This window comes from Aplidium turbinatum, chromosome 2, assembly GCF_918807975.1.
Source record: "Aplidium turbinatum chromosome 2, kaAplTurb1.1, whole genome shotgun sequence".
NCBI lineage: Eukaryota > Metazoa > Chordata > Ascidiacea > Aplousobranchia > Polyclinidae > Aplidium > Aplidium turbinatum.
Window position 1 is genome coordinate 6,933,104 of NC_137473.1, and position 13,143 is coordinate 6,946,246.

General features: G+C 37.5%; 1 protein-coding gene across 1 annotated transcript; it reads right to left on the reverse strand.

The window, feature by feature from the left end:
* Positions 1-3,392: 3,392 nt before the first annotated feature.
* On the reverse strand, positions 3,393-12,022 carry LOC145788275 (uncharacterized). Its single transcript, XM_082600057.1, has 5 exons — positions 11,835-12,022; positions 11,280-11,364; positions 9,761-9,959; positions 5,082-5,278; positions 3,393-4,823 (listed from the first exon to the last, which is right to left on the reverse strand). The coding sequence occupies exons 1-5, from the start codon at positions 12,020-12,022 to the stop codon at positions 3,807-3,809; spliced, it is 1,686 nt and encodes a 561-aa protein (XP_082456183.1). The 3' UTR covers positions 3,393-3,806.
* Between the last annotated feature and the right edge of the window lie 1,121 nt (positions 12,023-13,143).

Below are 13,143 nucleotides of genomic sequence, written 5' to 3' on the forward strand. Positions count from 1 at the left end.
TCCCAGATAACTTATGTTGGATACAACATCCTATGCCTGGCCAACGCAGATTTTGAAGTTAAGGTTCAGTTGTCAAGCAAAAATAGTTCCTGCTTAGCTAAAACAGCACCAGTTTTCAAGTTGAAACTATCAATACAATCGAAATCGTTTAGTGATACAGAAATCATTTCAGCTTCAGATTTGACGTCTTGAAGTGGTTCAACATCGCCTACCTTAACACAAAAATGATTTGTTCTTGATGAGAAGCATCGAGAGTGACATTTACAATGATTGAGAAATACTTGGAACTACGCACTTCATTTAAGAATTTATTGATTATTTAGTTGGTACATTTTTACTTTAGTACTAAAAATGGGGCTCCCTCAATAGTGCAAAAACAAAAAACTACTCGTTTTTCCTTTACAATGTTTTGTTAGGGGGGAAACTGACCCGACTTCCCCTCCCCCTCTCGGAGCCACTGCGCCTCGCTATAAGTGCGCAAAACAAGTGGCTTCGTGTATTAAGCATTGTTAAAGAAGTCAAAAGTGTTGTTAAAGGAGCTTGGCTTGGCAGTATCGTTGTTCGACTAACTTTGTTGCTGCAGTATTTGAAGATAAATATTAACAACATGTAGGGGGAAGGTGGGGCAAGATTGGACGTGGGGCAGGACGGGACACCGTGAATATTTTTAAAAGTATTAGCTTTAGCGTCCTCTACCCATTTAGATGTTAGGCTACAGGACACCATGATTCTCGATGAGTTGCAAAAAAAAAAGATGTTCAGAGAAAACACGTGGTCGTGGCAACAAGATAATACTGATTAGAGGCTAGTTGCTATAAGAAATCTTATCAAAACTTTTCACATTTTAGCATGATTTCAGAAAAATCTGGAAGATGATATGTGGTCTGAAGATACAGTAATAAAAGTGCTTTTTGGGGTATCTGACTTTTTAGATGTGAGTTGCATATATAATAAACAAACAGAAAATTTCAAAATGTCAGTCACTGGGGCAAAACGGGACAAAGCTTCTTGGGGCAGGATGGGACATCTGTTCTGCTTATAATGGGCGTGGCAATTTTGTAGGCCTATGTGATTTTTATGGAAAAAAGTAGTCTGTCATTTTGCCCTGATGTAATTACGTGTACTGTAAATGCAAGTCATTTTTTGAAATTACAAGATATTATCAGTAGATTTGTGGTTTTACAGGTGATTCCTCATATGAACAATACGCGTCCCGTCCTGCCCCAGGTGTGGGGCAAGATGGGACAAATTATTTCTTTTTGCTTTTGTTAATTATAAGGTCATGCGACACTAACTGAGTCTTTGTATCTTGCTGGTTGGTAGTGGTGTGCAATAGAGTTTGCTTTATTTGTTCGTGTTACGTATTCTTTAAATTTTCTTTTTTACATGTGCTAGCTGAAGGTGCTATTACGAAAGCGAAAACGATTCTTAACCCCTTTGAATGTTGGGGGGGGCTGTCAATTTAACTTTTTTGTATCAACAGTTGTATCTCTAAAACCACTGAGGCTGCGACTACAAGATTTCTTGACTTTTCTTAACTTTTATTTACCTCTATTAGGCTGAAATTTTGAGCGAATAAAGGTTATAAATTGAGAGATATAAGGCATTTCTCAGCACATCCTCTGAAATATTTCATATTCTCTTTATATGTTATTTTGCATTATTATATTATTTTGCATGAAAAATATAGATTCAAATTGAGATTATGTCAAAAAAAATTTAATCACAACATTGCAAATGCATGTTCTTCATTACACTACCAAAAAATAATGCGTAAACTCACGCAATCGCAAAATAATCCAAAAGTCGTAAGTCACCTCAACATCTCAACGTATACGAGCAGTTCTAATATTCACATAGTTTTAATTTTCGGATATGCTCAGCGTGAATAATTTTACAAAGAGAATCTCAAATTTGGAAACCGTGCCTTAAAAATAACAGAGAAATCACTCCTAAAGCATAATATCTCATAAAGACACTCATATAGACAGACCCCCCACCCCAAAAGAAACTGAGCAAGACTCCAGGAGGCCAACCTTCTAAGGGTTAATAAATAAATTACGAGGTTAGATTGTTGTGCAAATGTCAGCATTTGATGAATGCAAACGAGCAGTAACACCCTGAGTTCTTGTCTCTTTTTCAGGAATAACCTATCAAGGATTTTTCAGTCTGTGGATAATGGTTCAAAATCAACCAACCATTTAACTTTTTTAGCTTAGCCCAATATTAATTTCTTATGTTGCTTATTCTTATGATTCAACGACGCAGTTCCAATCTAACGTGCTACGTTGTTATGTTTCGTGTCTGTAGCTCCTGCTGTAGTCCACTAAAAGAGAAGAAACCTGACAAATTACATTCACTTTTGTGAGATACAGGCTATAACACAACAGTCTGGTAAGTTACTTGACCACATGCCACACATCATGTTAAGTGTTTGCTTTTTTGAGCCACTCACATTTTGAAGGCTATAAAGATTTAATGGATGAACATGCTGCGCTTTTGGTTGAAACGAAATTGCGATCAAATCGAAATACATCAAAAGAATATTTTATTTCAAATGGACATAGACTGAACAATTTTTATTTTCTAAATAGATTTTTTATGTTTTTGGAAAATATTTTATCAATAGAGCAACTTCTCAAGTTGTCAGTAGCTTATAATTCGAATAAGCTTCAGTCAAGCAATTAGATTTTAACACATTGACAGAAGAACTGCTAGTGCTAAAAACTTAATGCCAGATTGGGTTTTATGCATATAGTAGGCTACTTGACACCAAACCAGTGGCGTATTCTCCATGCATGCAAGGACTGACATGACATAGACTGCATGCCTTACAATTCTGATGAAATCAGACATCTTTTAGAACAACGAATTTAGGCGTAGAACGGAAAATGTTAATAGCAGAACCTCGTTTCTCTCTTAATTTCAATATTCGAAACAACTCTTCGTTTTCAAACTCTGGCAACTTTTCTGACCCTGGCAACCCTGCATACTGAGGTAAGCTTAGCATGCCGTTGATAATGCAATTTGCCCACTCGCCGCTCTTTTACCACACATTGGCGCAAATGCGACCAAGGCATGCTGACTTAGAATTGCACACAAAACAAAAATCACTATCTGAGGACGGGGATGCCAGATTGTCTTTTTTCGACTTTGGCCTTTATAAAAAGTGTTTGGCCGGACAATTTTTGTTTGGCCGCTGGGCCTATTTTAGTTTCCCGATTAGCATTTTTGGCTTTTTTTCTTTTGGTTTTCATAGTTTAAGTCCTTGCGGCCTTCTACTATAGATGCTGTAACTCTTCTGTTAACACAAAACTGTATCAAAGTTTTCAGTCAGATTTTGGCATTGGCGAAGTCACAGAGCACCAGGGATCTTGCCGTTGGATGGTCGGTAATCTAATCCTATTTCAGCTGGTCAGGATGAAGCCTACTGCAAGCTGTGCCATTGCACTTCGAAACCTAAGCACAGTAGTTTAAAAGACCATCAAGAAAGCGGGTCGGGTGTCTATGCTAAAGGCCATTCACCGCTGCATAGCGCTTCAAGTCCGCTTTCCTGCAATGCAGGATAAGATATAAAATTTAGACATTGGATTCATGATGCGTTCTAAACCTCATGTTTTGCAAAACAGCTCTAACAATTATCAGCTAAGTAAAGCTCAAATTGCAAGAAAAGCTATAAAACCTAAAGCAAATTTGCAAAAATATGCCTAGAAAAATCACCCAGGATACGCCACTGCTCAAAACTGTTTAAAAGAACAGTGTCAAGAAGTCCTACGTTTCGTTTCATTCAGTTCGTCCCAAACCACTTATGTCTCCTGATTCGTTGTGTTTGTGTCGTTGTCTTTCATTACTTGTTGACCGGCATTGTCATTTTCGATAGATTGACCATTGTGATTGAGGGAATCAAGATATTTGCTGTTCTTTTGTTCTTTGTTTGTAGTGCTGCCAGCTTGCAAAATATCGCTTTCAATGAAACCACTTCCTTTCCTGTCGTGACAGAAGGCAACACCTATATTGGATTCACCTGAATTGACTTTATATTTTCTAGCTTTCTTTCTCTTGTTTCGACATACGCAAGCAATAGCAATGAGTAGAATTAAACATAAAAAAATCCCACAAGAAATTGCAAACCAAAAAGCAGTATTTCCAACCAAATTTGTGGAGGTTGATTGTTGCAATGGTAAAACTGATGGCTCCAGCGATGTAGCTGATTGTTGCACTGAAGAATTTGTTTGTTCCAACGATGAAGTTGATTGTTGCAACGGCGAAGTTGATTCTTCTGAGAATGACGTTGAATGTTCCAACGTTGAAGTTGATTGTTCCAACGACGAAGTTGATTGTCCCAACGATGAAGTTGATTGTTCCAACGGCAAAGTTGATTCCTCTAACGATGAAGTTGATTGTTCCAACGACGAAGTTGATTGTTTCACCGATGAAGTTGATTGTTCCAACGAAGAAGTTGATTGGTGCAATAGCGAAGTTGATTGTTCCACCGATGAAGTTGATTGTTCCAACGAAGAAGTTGATTCTTCTAACGATGAAGTTGATTGTTCCAACGGGAAAGTTGATTGTTCCAACGACGAAGTTGATTGTTTCAACGATGAAGTTGATTGCTCCAACGACGAAGTTGATTCTTCTAACGATGAAGTTGATTGTTCCAACGACGAAGTTGATTGTTCCACCGATGAAGTTGATTGTTCCAACGACGAAGTTGATTGTTCCAACGAAGAAGTTGATTGTTTCAGCGATGAAGTTGATTGTTCCAACGACGAAGTTGATTGTTCCAGCAAAGAAGTTGCTTGTCCCAACGATAAAGTTGATTGCTCCAACGACGAAGTTGATTCTTCTAACGATGAAGTTGATTGTTCCAACGACGAAGTTGATTGTTCCACCGATGAAGTTGATTGTTCCAACGATGAAGTTGATTGTTCCAGCGAAGATGTTGATTGTTTCAACGATGAAGTTGATTCTTCTAACGATGAAGTTGATTGTTCCAACGGGAAAGTTGATTGTTCCAACGACGAAGTTGATTGTTTCAACGATGAAGTTGATTGTTCCAACGACGAAGTTGATTGTTCCACCGATGAAGTTGATTGTCCCAACGACGAAGTTGATTGTTCCAGCGAAGATGTTGATTGTTCCAACGACGAAGTTGATTCTTCTAACGATGAAGTTGATTGTTCCAACGGAAAAGTTGATTGTTCCAACGACGAAGTTGATTGTTCTAACGATGAAGTTGATTGTTCCAACGATGAAGTCGTTGTCAGCAAGTCACATTCTAAAATGCAACATATCGTTAGTTATTCGTCTTCCAAGTAATTGCACCTTATTTTATATCAATTGTGAAATTTGTGAAATTATTTTATATCGCCCGTTTTCCACAGCCATAACTAGCATAGTTTCTACAACAGGGGGTTCCCAACCTGTGGTACGCGTACCACTTGTGGTAGCCTACGCGAAGGTTTTTCAGGTGGTAAGCGGGTAACTTCCGTTTTCTTCACAACTTTATATTTTGTTTATATGGTTTTGTCTACAAAAAAAAATTTTTAAAGCCTATTCGTATTGTTACGTAACTATTCCTATTGTTTCGCATCATTACGATCTTCAAAATGCAGGTCATGGCAATTGTCAACAAGGGGCACAGTTGCTTTGAAAAGCCGTACAACGCTGCGGGACAGTGGGCGTTAATTATCTCAAATGATTGCTCTTGATAGATATCATCTACTGTTTTATAGCTTAAGCTACAAATAGCGTCGAATAATGCTAGTTGTAAGCTAACAATAGATCAGAATAAAATGTTCGGTTACACGGAATGTTCTCCAATAAACTTCTGGCTCAGTATGGCCTCTTCATATTCAACGCTAGCTTTCATGCTGTTCCACAGGTAGGCCTACTGATTTTCCCTTCCTTGTGAGAATGCGAGCAGGGATTTTTGGTTATGATGAACATCAAGTCAAAAAATCGAAACCGACTTAGGCTATAGGTGCGCCCAGAAATGTCTTTCGATGAGCTGTTGGCAAATTTACACGCGCATTGACCAATTGGTGGATAGTAAACAAAAATCTCATTAAATTTAGTTGTGGTGCTTTAGTGTTATTTTAGTATTATTCTAGGCCAATATTATTGTTCTGAATAAAATATGATTCGATCAAATTAGTTGTTCTACAAGAAATGGTACGCTTGGCAGTACAGGGCATTCAAGTGGTACGAGATCGTAAAAAGGTTGGGAATGTTCTACAAGCTACAAGTAAATCGAAAGGAAGAATGTTAAAACTTTAGTAGGGCTAAGTGCAAATAAAGAATCTACTAAAAAAATGTCAAAGAAAATCAACTTCAATTTTTAGGACATGTGCTGCGAAAAGGAAAATTAACACATCTGTCTCTCACAGGCAAAACTGAAGGGAAGCGTGCCCAAAGCAGATAAAGATTAACCTACTTAAACCAACAAGCCGACAAATCCAATACCAACATACACCTAATATACACACAGCAAACAACAGAGAATCTTGGTAACTTTTCATGCAAGATGCAGTCAAAGCTTGGAATCAAGTGCGACAGTAAAAAAAAGAAGAACCGCAAATAATGAGGTAATGCAAAGACGACCTAACCAGAGTTTTAAGCTGGGGACATGCACAATGCACATACCGTAACTGAAGTAAGCCTATTGGCCAACATTTTGATACAATTGCATTCTTTTAACTCAATATGTACGCTAACCAAGAGGCAGATAGGGCTATCAAACAGCCTACTTCGCTTTTCAACGAACGCTTCGATCGCTCATTTCTCGTATTCGTGTAATGTATTAGAACCGTACCTTTAGGCTTTTAATTTTTGTGGGAACTTGCCCTTTAAACTTATACTTGTGTTTCGTATTTTGCTTACGCGTTTTCTATGGCATCATAATTAGTCGCTTTCAAATCCGCCTCCTTGGCAGTGTTGCGGATTCCAGCAACGCCATTCAAGACTCAAGTCCAATCGACTGTGCCGAAGTCATGTGGACGCTTAAATTGCCTTTTTCTCGTGTATGTTCTAGTCCAGTGGTTCCCAAACTGTGGTACGCGAAGGTCTTTCAGATGGTACGCGAGAAACTCACTGAAGTTGACACGTGGATGTCCATGGTTGACAGCAGTTAAAATAAAATAATACAATTTGCGATTTTGCGCAAACTTTCTGATTACTCAATGTGCATTATTGTGTCATAATTAATTTTATTCGTAGGAGATTCAAGTATTTATTACGCAACATGTAGGTCAGTGGCTTTTAAACTTTTCGTTTCGAAGTTTTTAAAAAAATTGTTGGACTTGCAACGCACTCAGCGTCAGCGATAGAAATTTCAGTCATTTTTATTTATTTGTGTCTCTGTAGCCTTTATTTGTCGCGCGACGAAATGAATTTAGAATTGCGCTATGTGATTGTTAAACCATAAGCATTTGCAACAGTTTCGTAATGATGAGTTCTCATGCGCATGTCAGGCAATAACAATATCTGTGAGCGCTTTATCATGCAATGGAGCTTAGATACGAAGCGGAATCATTGTGCGACGCTCTTAAAAATTGAAACTACGCACCAACAGCGTGGCAACGTACAGTTTGAGAACCTCTGACCAGGGTTGTTTAACAGAAAAGCCAAAACTTTTCAGTGTTCAATGTTGCTACTGATAGTAGCAGCAGTAGTGCACCCTATTTATTGGTCTTCTACTAATTCGACAGCTCAACAGCTTACTGTAATTATATTTAGACTAATATTGAAATCTTTTAGTCTTGAAGCGCTGTGCTAATATTTGTTAAAATTTTCTTGCCTTTTATTGTATATTTTTGAGATTTTTTGGTTGTAGCGGTTGGTGGTACGCGAGCACTGTATGAAACTGCTAAATGGTACGCGAATAGAAAAAGTTTGGGAACCACTGTTCTAGTCCAATGGTTCTCAACCTTTTTGTGTTGACAGACCAGTTTTGGTGTTCTCGAAGAGGTCACGAACCTTTGATGAGACTTATCGCGTCTCCTAACAGAAACAAATCCTTCATAGGTAAATCTGCATCAGGTATTGCAGAGTGCAAAAACAGTGTTGCAGAAATGCAGATTTACCTGTAGATTTCCATCACGCATTGAAGCGGTGATCCGATCATGAAATCCTTCATAAGTTTCGAAGCGACACACTTAGAAGAATTTGCTGAACTCGCGACGCACTTAGGACGATTGATGGCATTGACGAAGTTAATTAAGGTTGGCACACAGGATCAAAAATCAGAAATCTATTTAACTTACTGCTTTGACGTTTTTCTATAAATTTTACCAAATAAATAGAATTTTTCAGACATGTACAAAGATTTCTCTTCTTTTTCATTTGTAGTCTATATTAATTTGTGAAACCGAATCACTGTAATACACAAATAAAACATGACCAATATTTAAATGTGACTTATCATTCATGCTACAAATTTCAAAATTTCATGGACTCCCTGAAAACGCTTTGAGCACCCCCGGTTGAGAACCGCTGTTCTAGTTGATGTTGAAGTCTGAGTTGCAGGTTTGTGTTCTTATTTGTTCGTGTATGATGTTTTAATTCCAAGCATATTGACAAGGTCAAGGTGAACAGCCGCAAAGGAACCGCGCAACATTACAATAATGCAAAGAAATTTATTATAACACGAGTCAGTTCAATCATATAGCTAAAAATCGATTTCGATCAGCTAGCAGCTAGATCATCTTCAATTAAAAAAAAAAAAATCTTTCTGAATTCAAGCTTAACTGAAGATGATCAAGCTTCTAGATGATCGAAATCGATTTTTAGCTATATATGATTGAACTGATTGGTGTAAAAATAAATTTCTTTGTATTACAAGACATGTAACCCAGTCGTTCATATCAAGCATTGTTGTGGGTTTGACATCTGTCAGAAGATACTTCATTTTCTTGAACATTACAATAATGTTTTTTTTTGTCTTAAATAGTCAAAACAACTTTTGACAACACTTGAGCGGTCTAACACTTATCATGATGGCGTTTGTTTTTGTGCTGGAGTCGTTTGTGCTTGTTTGTCATCCTCGGGTAGTAGGAACATGGGTTTTGCGGAGATTAATCTGAGGCTGACATAGTTAAAGTGAAAATATTTCAACATTTCCAATCTCAATTGCAATTTACTGCAAAGACCATTGAGCAGCCTGCCTTCACAACTTAATTTATTGTCTATGCGGTCTAGTTTAACTTCCAGTACGTCTACAAGGAATATTTAGGCCATCGTATTACAGCAACTACACCTTATCTTACAACAACCACGAAGACGTGGTAAGGTTGAGCTTTGCTTGAGGATGTTAGAACAATGGAACTGATCGTGAACTGATCCAATGAATCAATGATAACTTCAGCATGTGCTGGTAATATTGCTAGCTTCCAGCAAAATGTATAAAATACGTATTAAGTTTTATTGATTCCAGGGCCAACCTATGAACTGAACTGAGAACACTGCAACTTTCATATCGACAAATCTCTAAAGAATTTACCGACATGTAATTTCAAGAACGTGGACAAGGTCGATGAAGAGTTTTGCTAATAAAAACACATCAAAGCAGGTCTCATTAAACTAGTCATACTTTGGGACTCCAAAAGTATATATTTGTAAAATTGTAAACGATGAATGCATCTGAAAGACATATCGAAGATCGAAGGAAGAAAACACAAGTAAAAGCATCAAGGAGAAGACTGTTTTTCTACTTTTCTAGGGATACTAAAAAAAATTTAAAAGCATTGAATCACAACCTCACCTTCGCGGGATTTACACACATATGTGATGTTGATGTATTTGCAAGTTCCTTGGCAGGGATCACCAAACACACTGTTAGAAGGGTAGAGTTGACAGGAAGATTGGCAATGGCATCCATCAGTAATCTTCTCTATACGCATGCGTTGTTGCAACGGCAGTTTAAGACTTGTTTGCTCCCACAATACCAACGCCCCGTGCAACTAAATAATTTGATAAAGTGAGTCATTAGGAGTTAGGTTGTTAACCATTAAAAATCTATGTTATTAACCACATACAGTAGTGTTGACAATGGAGGGCAGGGTTAACTTTTGGTTCCGAGCCCGAGATAAATTTCGGGGCCCATATAACCTCTCAGAGAGCCTATGGAACTCGAAGAAATCACCGCGTATTTTGGATATCGTGTAACCACATAAAAAACTTTGGAAAGGTTTAACAAACTCATTATTTAAACAAAACTATAACATACAAATCAATAGTTAATACAGCTCTAAACGTACTGCTCAAAACACAAAAGCCATAAACTCAAACATCAGCCACCTTCTCTCAACCATGCTTTGTAAAACTGAAGCAACTCAAAAATAGAAAGAAGTGTTTGCAATGAGCCGCTGCCTGAAGTGACGGAGGAAACCAAACTAAATAAAACGTCAAGTAATATTGTAGTGAATTCTCTTTTGTCATTGACGTTTCAGTTTGGCTGTTTTTGCTTTTTGCAAGACGTCTTAATTTCGTGCCCGCATCCACCTCAGTCGGCAGTTTATTGTAAACACTTCTTTGTATTTAAAAAAAGGGAAAAAAAGAACTGAGAGGACGTTAAGTCAGGTCGAGGAACAATCGGGGGGCGGGGGGAGCATCAATGTAACTTTCAGGCAGTCACGGCAGCTCTGTGCAAGCAAGCAGCAAATCGAGGCGCTTTTATTCGCGGAATATACTCGACTTCGAATCGTCAGAGCGAAAATCTGGAGCAATAACATTTGTTTGGCAAGGCGCGAGCCTTAGAAAATGCTCGCAAGAATGCGGAGCAACTCGACAATGGTCTTCAATCAGCAGCATAAATAGTAAACAATCCTCATGCTCATTCTACAGCAATTAGAAAGTCTACAGGGTAATGACGGTGGAATGAGTCCTGATAGTGACATTGCAATAGCAGTGGCAGTTAAAATGTGGTTCTTTTTGCGGAAACAAGGTGCATGCGCGCCGAAACTGTGAGCCAAAGATGTCAGGTGCTTCAAGTGCACAAAGAAAGGGTATTTTTTAAAAACGTGTGTGCCGCTCTAAAATTCCGGATGCCGAAAGTGCAGTACCTCAGCTTAATTGCTAGGTTTTAATATTATGAAAGTTTTTTCCGGTTTCAAACTCGACAATAAAACTATACTTCGTATCAAACTAAACGGTACACCTGTCAACGCTGTCTTGAATACTGGATCTACTAACAGTCATGCAAGTGAAAACATTGCAAAGCAGTTGAAACTGAAGATTTTTGAACAATCGAGCTGTGTTAGTCTTGTTGTTAAAAGTTTTACTTCTAATAGCTTAGGAGCATCTGCTTCCGCAATCGAGTTAGTAGAAAGAACATATGAAGGCGTGTCAATCCCTTGCCGTCGTGCTCTAAAAATAATCATTATGTTAACACTAATGTTGCATGGGATGCAGACGGTAACCTTGAGGAAGACAAGGCAAGGGAAGGGAAAATACAAGTGGCTCAAATGGAAAAGCTGCGGTGGTCTTTAGCAGGACTGAGAAATAAATAAAATTAGGCCTATCAGAAAACTACTGCAAGTTTGGGGAGTTGAAAGATAATCTGAGACACTTCTTCGGTGGTTAAAACGCATGGATGGATGAAGAAGGTGTCGGAGGAAAAATTAGATTTTTTGAAATTGGAAATTGAAAGCGATGAATCTCAAAAAAGGAGGAGAGACTGTGTGACAAAAGAAAACATTGGGAATTAAAGAGGATGTTGCTGACAAAATGGACGACTGCAGTTTGCATCGACGAGTATAGCCTATAAAGTGGAAATAAAGCCCAAACAGATTCATGAACGCTTTAGTGACTGCAAAAGCAATAATTTGTGAACTTACTGATCCAAACTCGTTCTTCCATAATTTCCATCAATCACACTGACGACTTCATTGCCAGGACAAGACAAATTCACTCCTTTAGAGTCTTCATAATCGTATTCACAGATGATCTTGATTTCCGCCGAAGCTTTGTTGATAGCTGTAATAGCAGTTTTATTATTGATTTGTTGTATTTCTTTGTGCACCATAATATATCAAAGCCATTGAAGCTATACTTTGTTTCGTAAGTCTCTATCTATCAAAGTTTTATTACTAATTTTTTTCCAATTCAAAAGTTTAAGTTGCTACTTTATAAGTTTGTAAACTTTGGTTTAAGATTCACTAAGCATAAAGGGTTTATATACATTTAGGATTAATTTATTATTAAAATTACTTCAAATGCAGTTACTAGTTTCTAAAACCTTTTACAGACTTTTTCAGCCTTATTTGGGATACGCACTGTTTGTTAGGCTATTTAGTGATGTTTTTTTTGTTTTTTTTTCAGTTGTGAGAGTATAAGTCAATGCTACGCTATATTTTATCCAGGAATTAATAAAAACAAACAATAAAAATGAAACAAACGAAAATGCTTTTCTAGAATATTGAGGTTGATGTAGCTTCTAGCTGATCGATATCGATTTTAGCTATATATGATTGAACTGATAACACTGGTCAACACACATTTTGGTGCCAAAAAAGTTTTAACGGTTTTGGGGTATTTTAATGCCGCTGAATCCGAAAATGACCTTGGTTGTTACGAATTGGCTCTAATTTTTAAGATATTTCATGGTTTTGCTTCAAAAAAGTGGGTCATTCCATATCTAAACAGAAAATATAAGATGGTACCTCTCAGATGTTGCTGAAAAGTTGTCATACTATGCCTTAGGCTACCAAACGAAAGAATCCTAAGTTTTAGAACAATATCTTAAACGGTTTTCCTATGGCGGCCATTTGAATTTGGGGCGCTACCCTCGTTTTTGACTTGGGGTTAGGGGTAGCGAATAGCAATTTCAGCCATTTTCAGAGCCTCATAACATTATTGTAATTGCGGTAGAAAACTAAAAATTGCTGTGCTAGTTCATTATATACTATACAATTTAATAGTAAAAAACAACATCTCGTAATGCATAGGTGTTAGGTAGGTCATCAAAATCTTGTTTTTTTGGCCCGTATAAGTGGTATTTTCAATTTTCAAATGCTTCTGCTACCCAAACCAATCAAACTATTTCTCTGAAACCTAATTATTTGTAATATTTGGAAACTTTTCTTCTGCCAACTTGAATTTGGGAGTTGTGGTGCCATTAACAGAGATGTTATGGGGGTCTGAAAA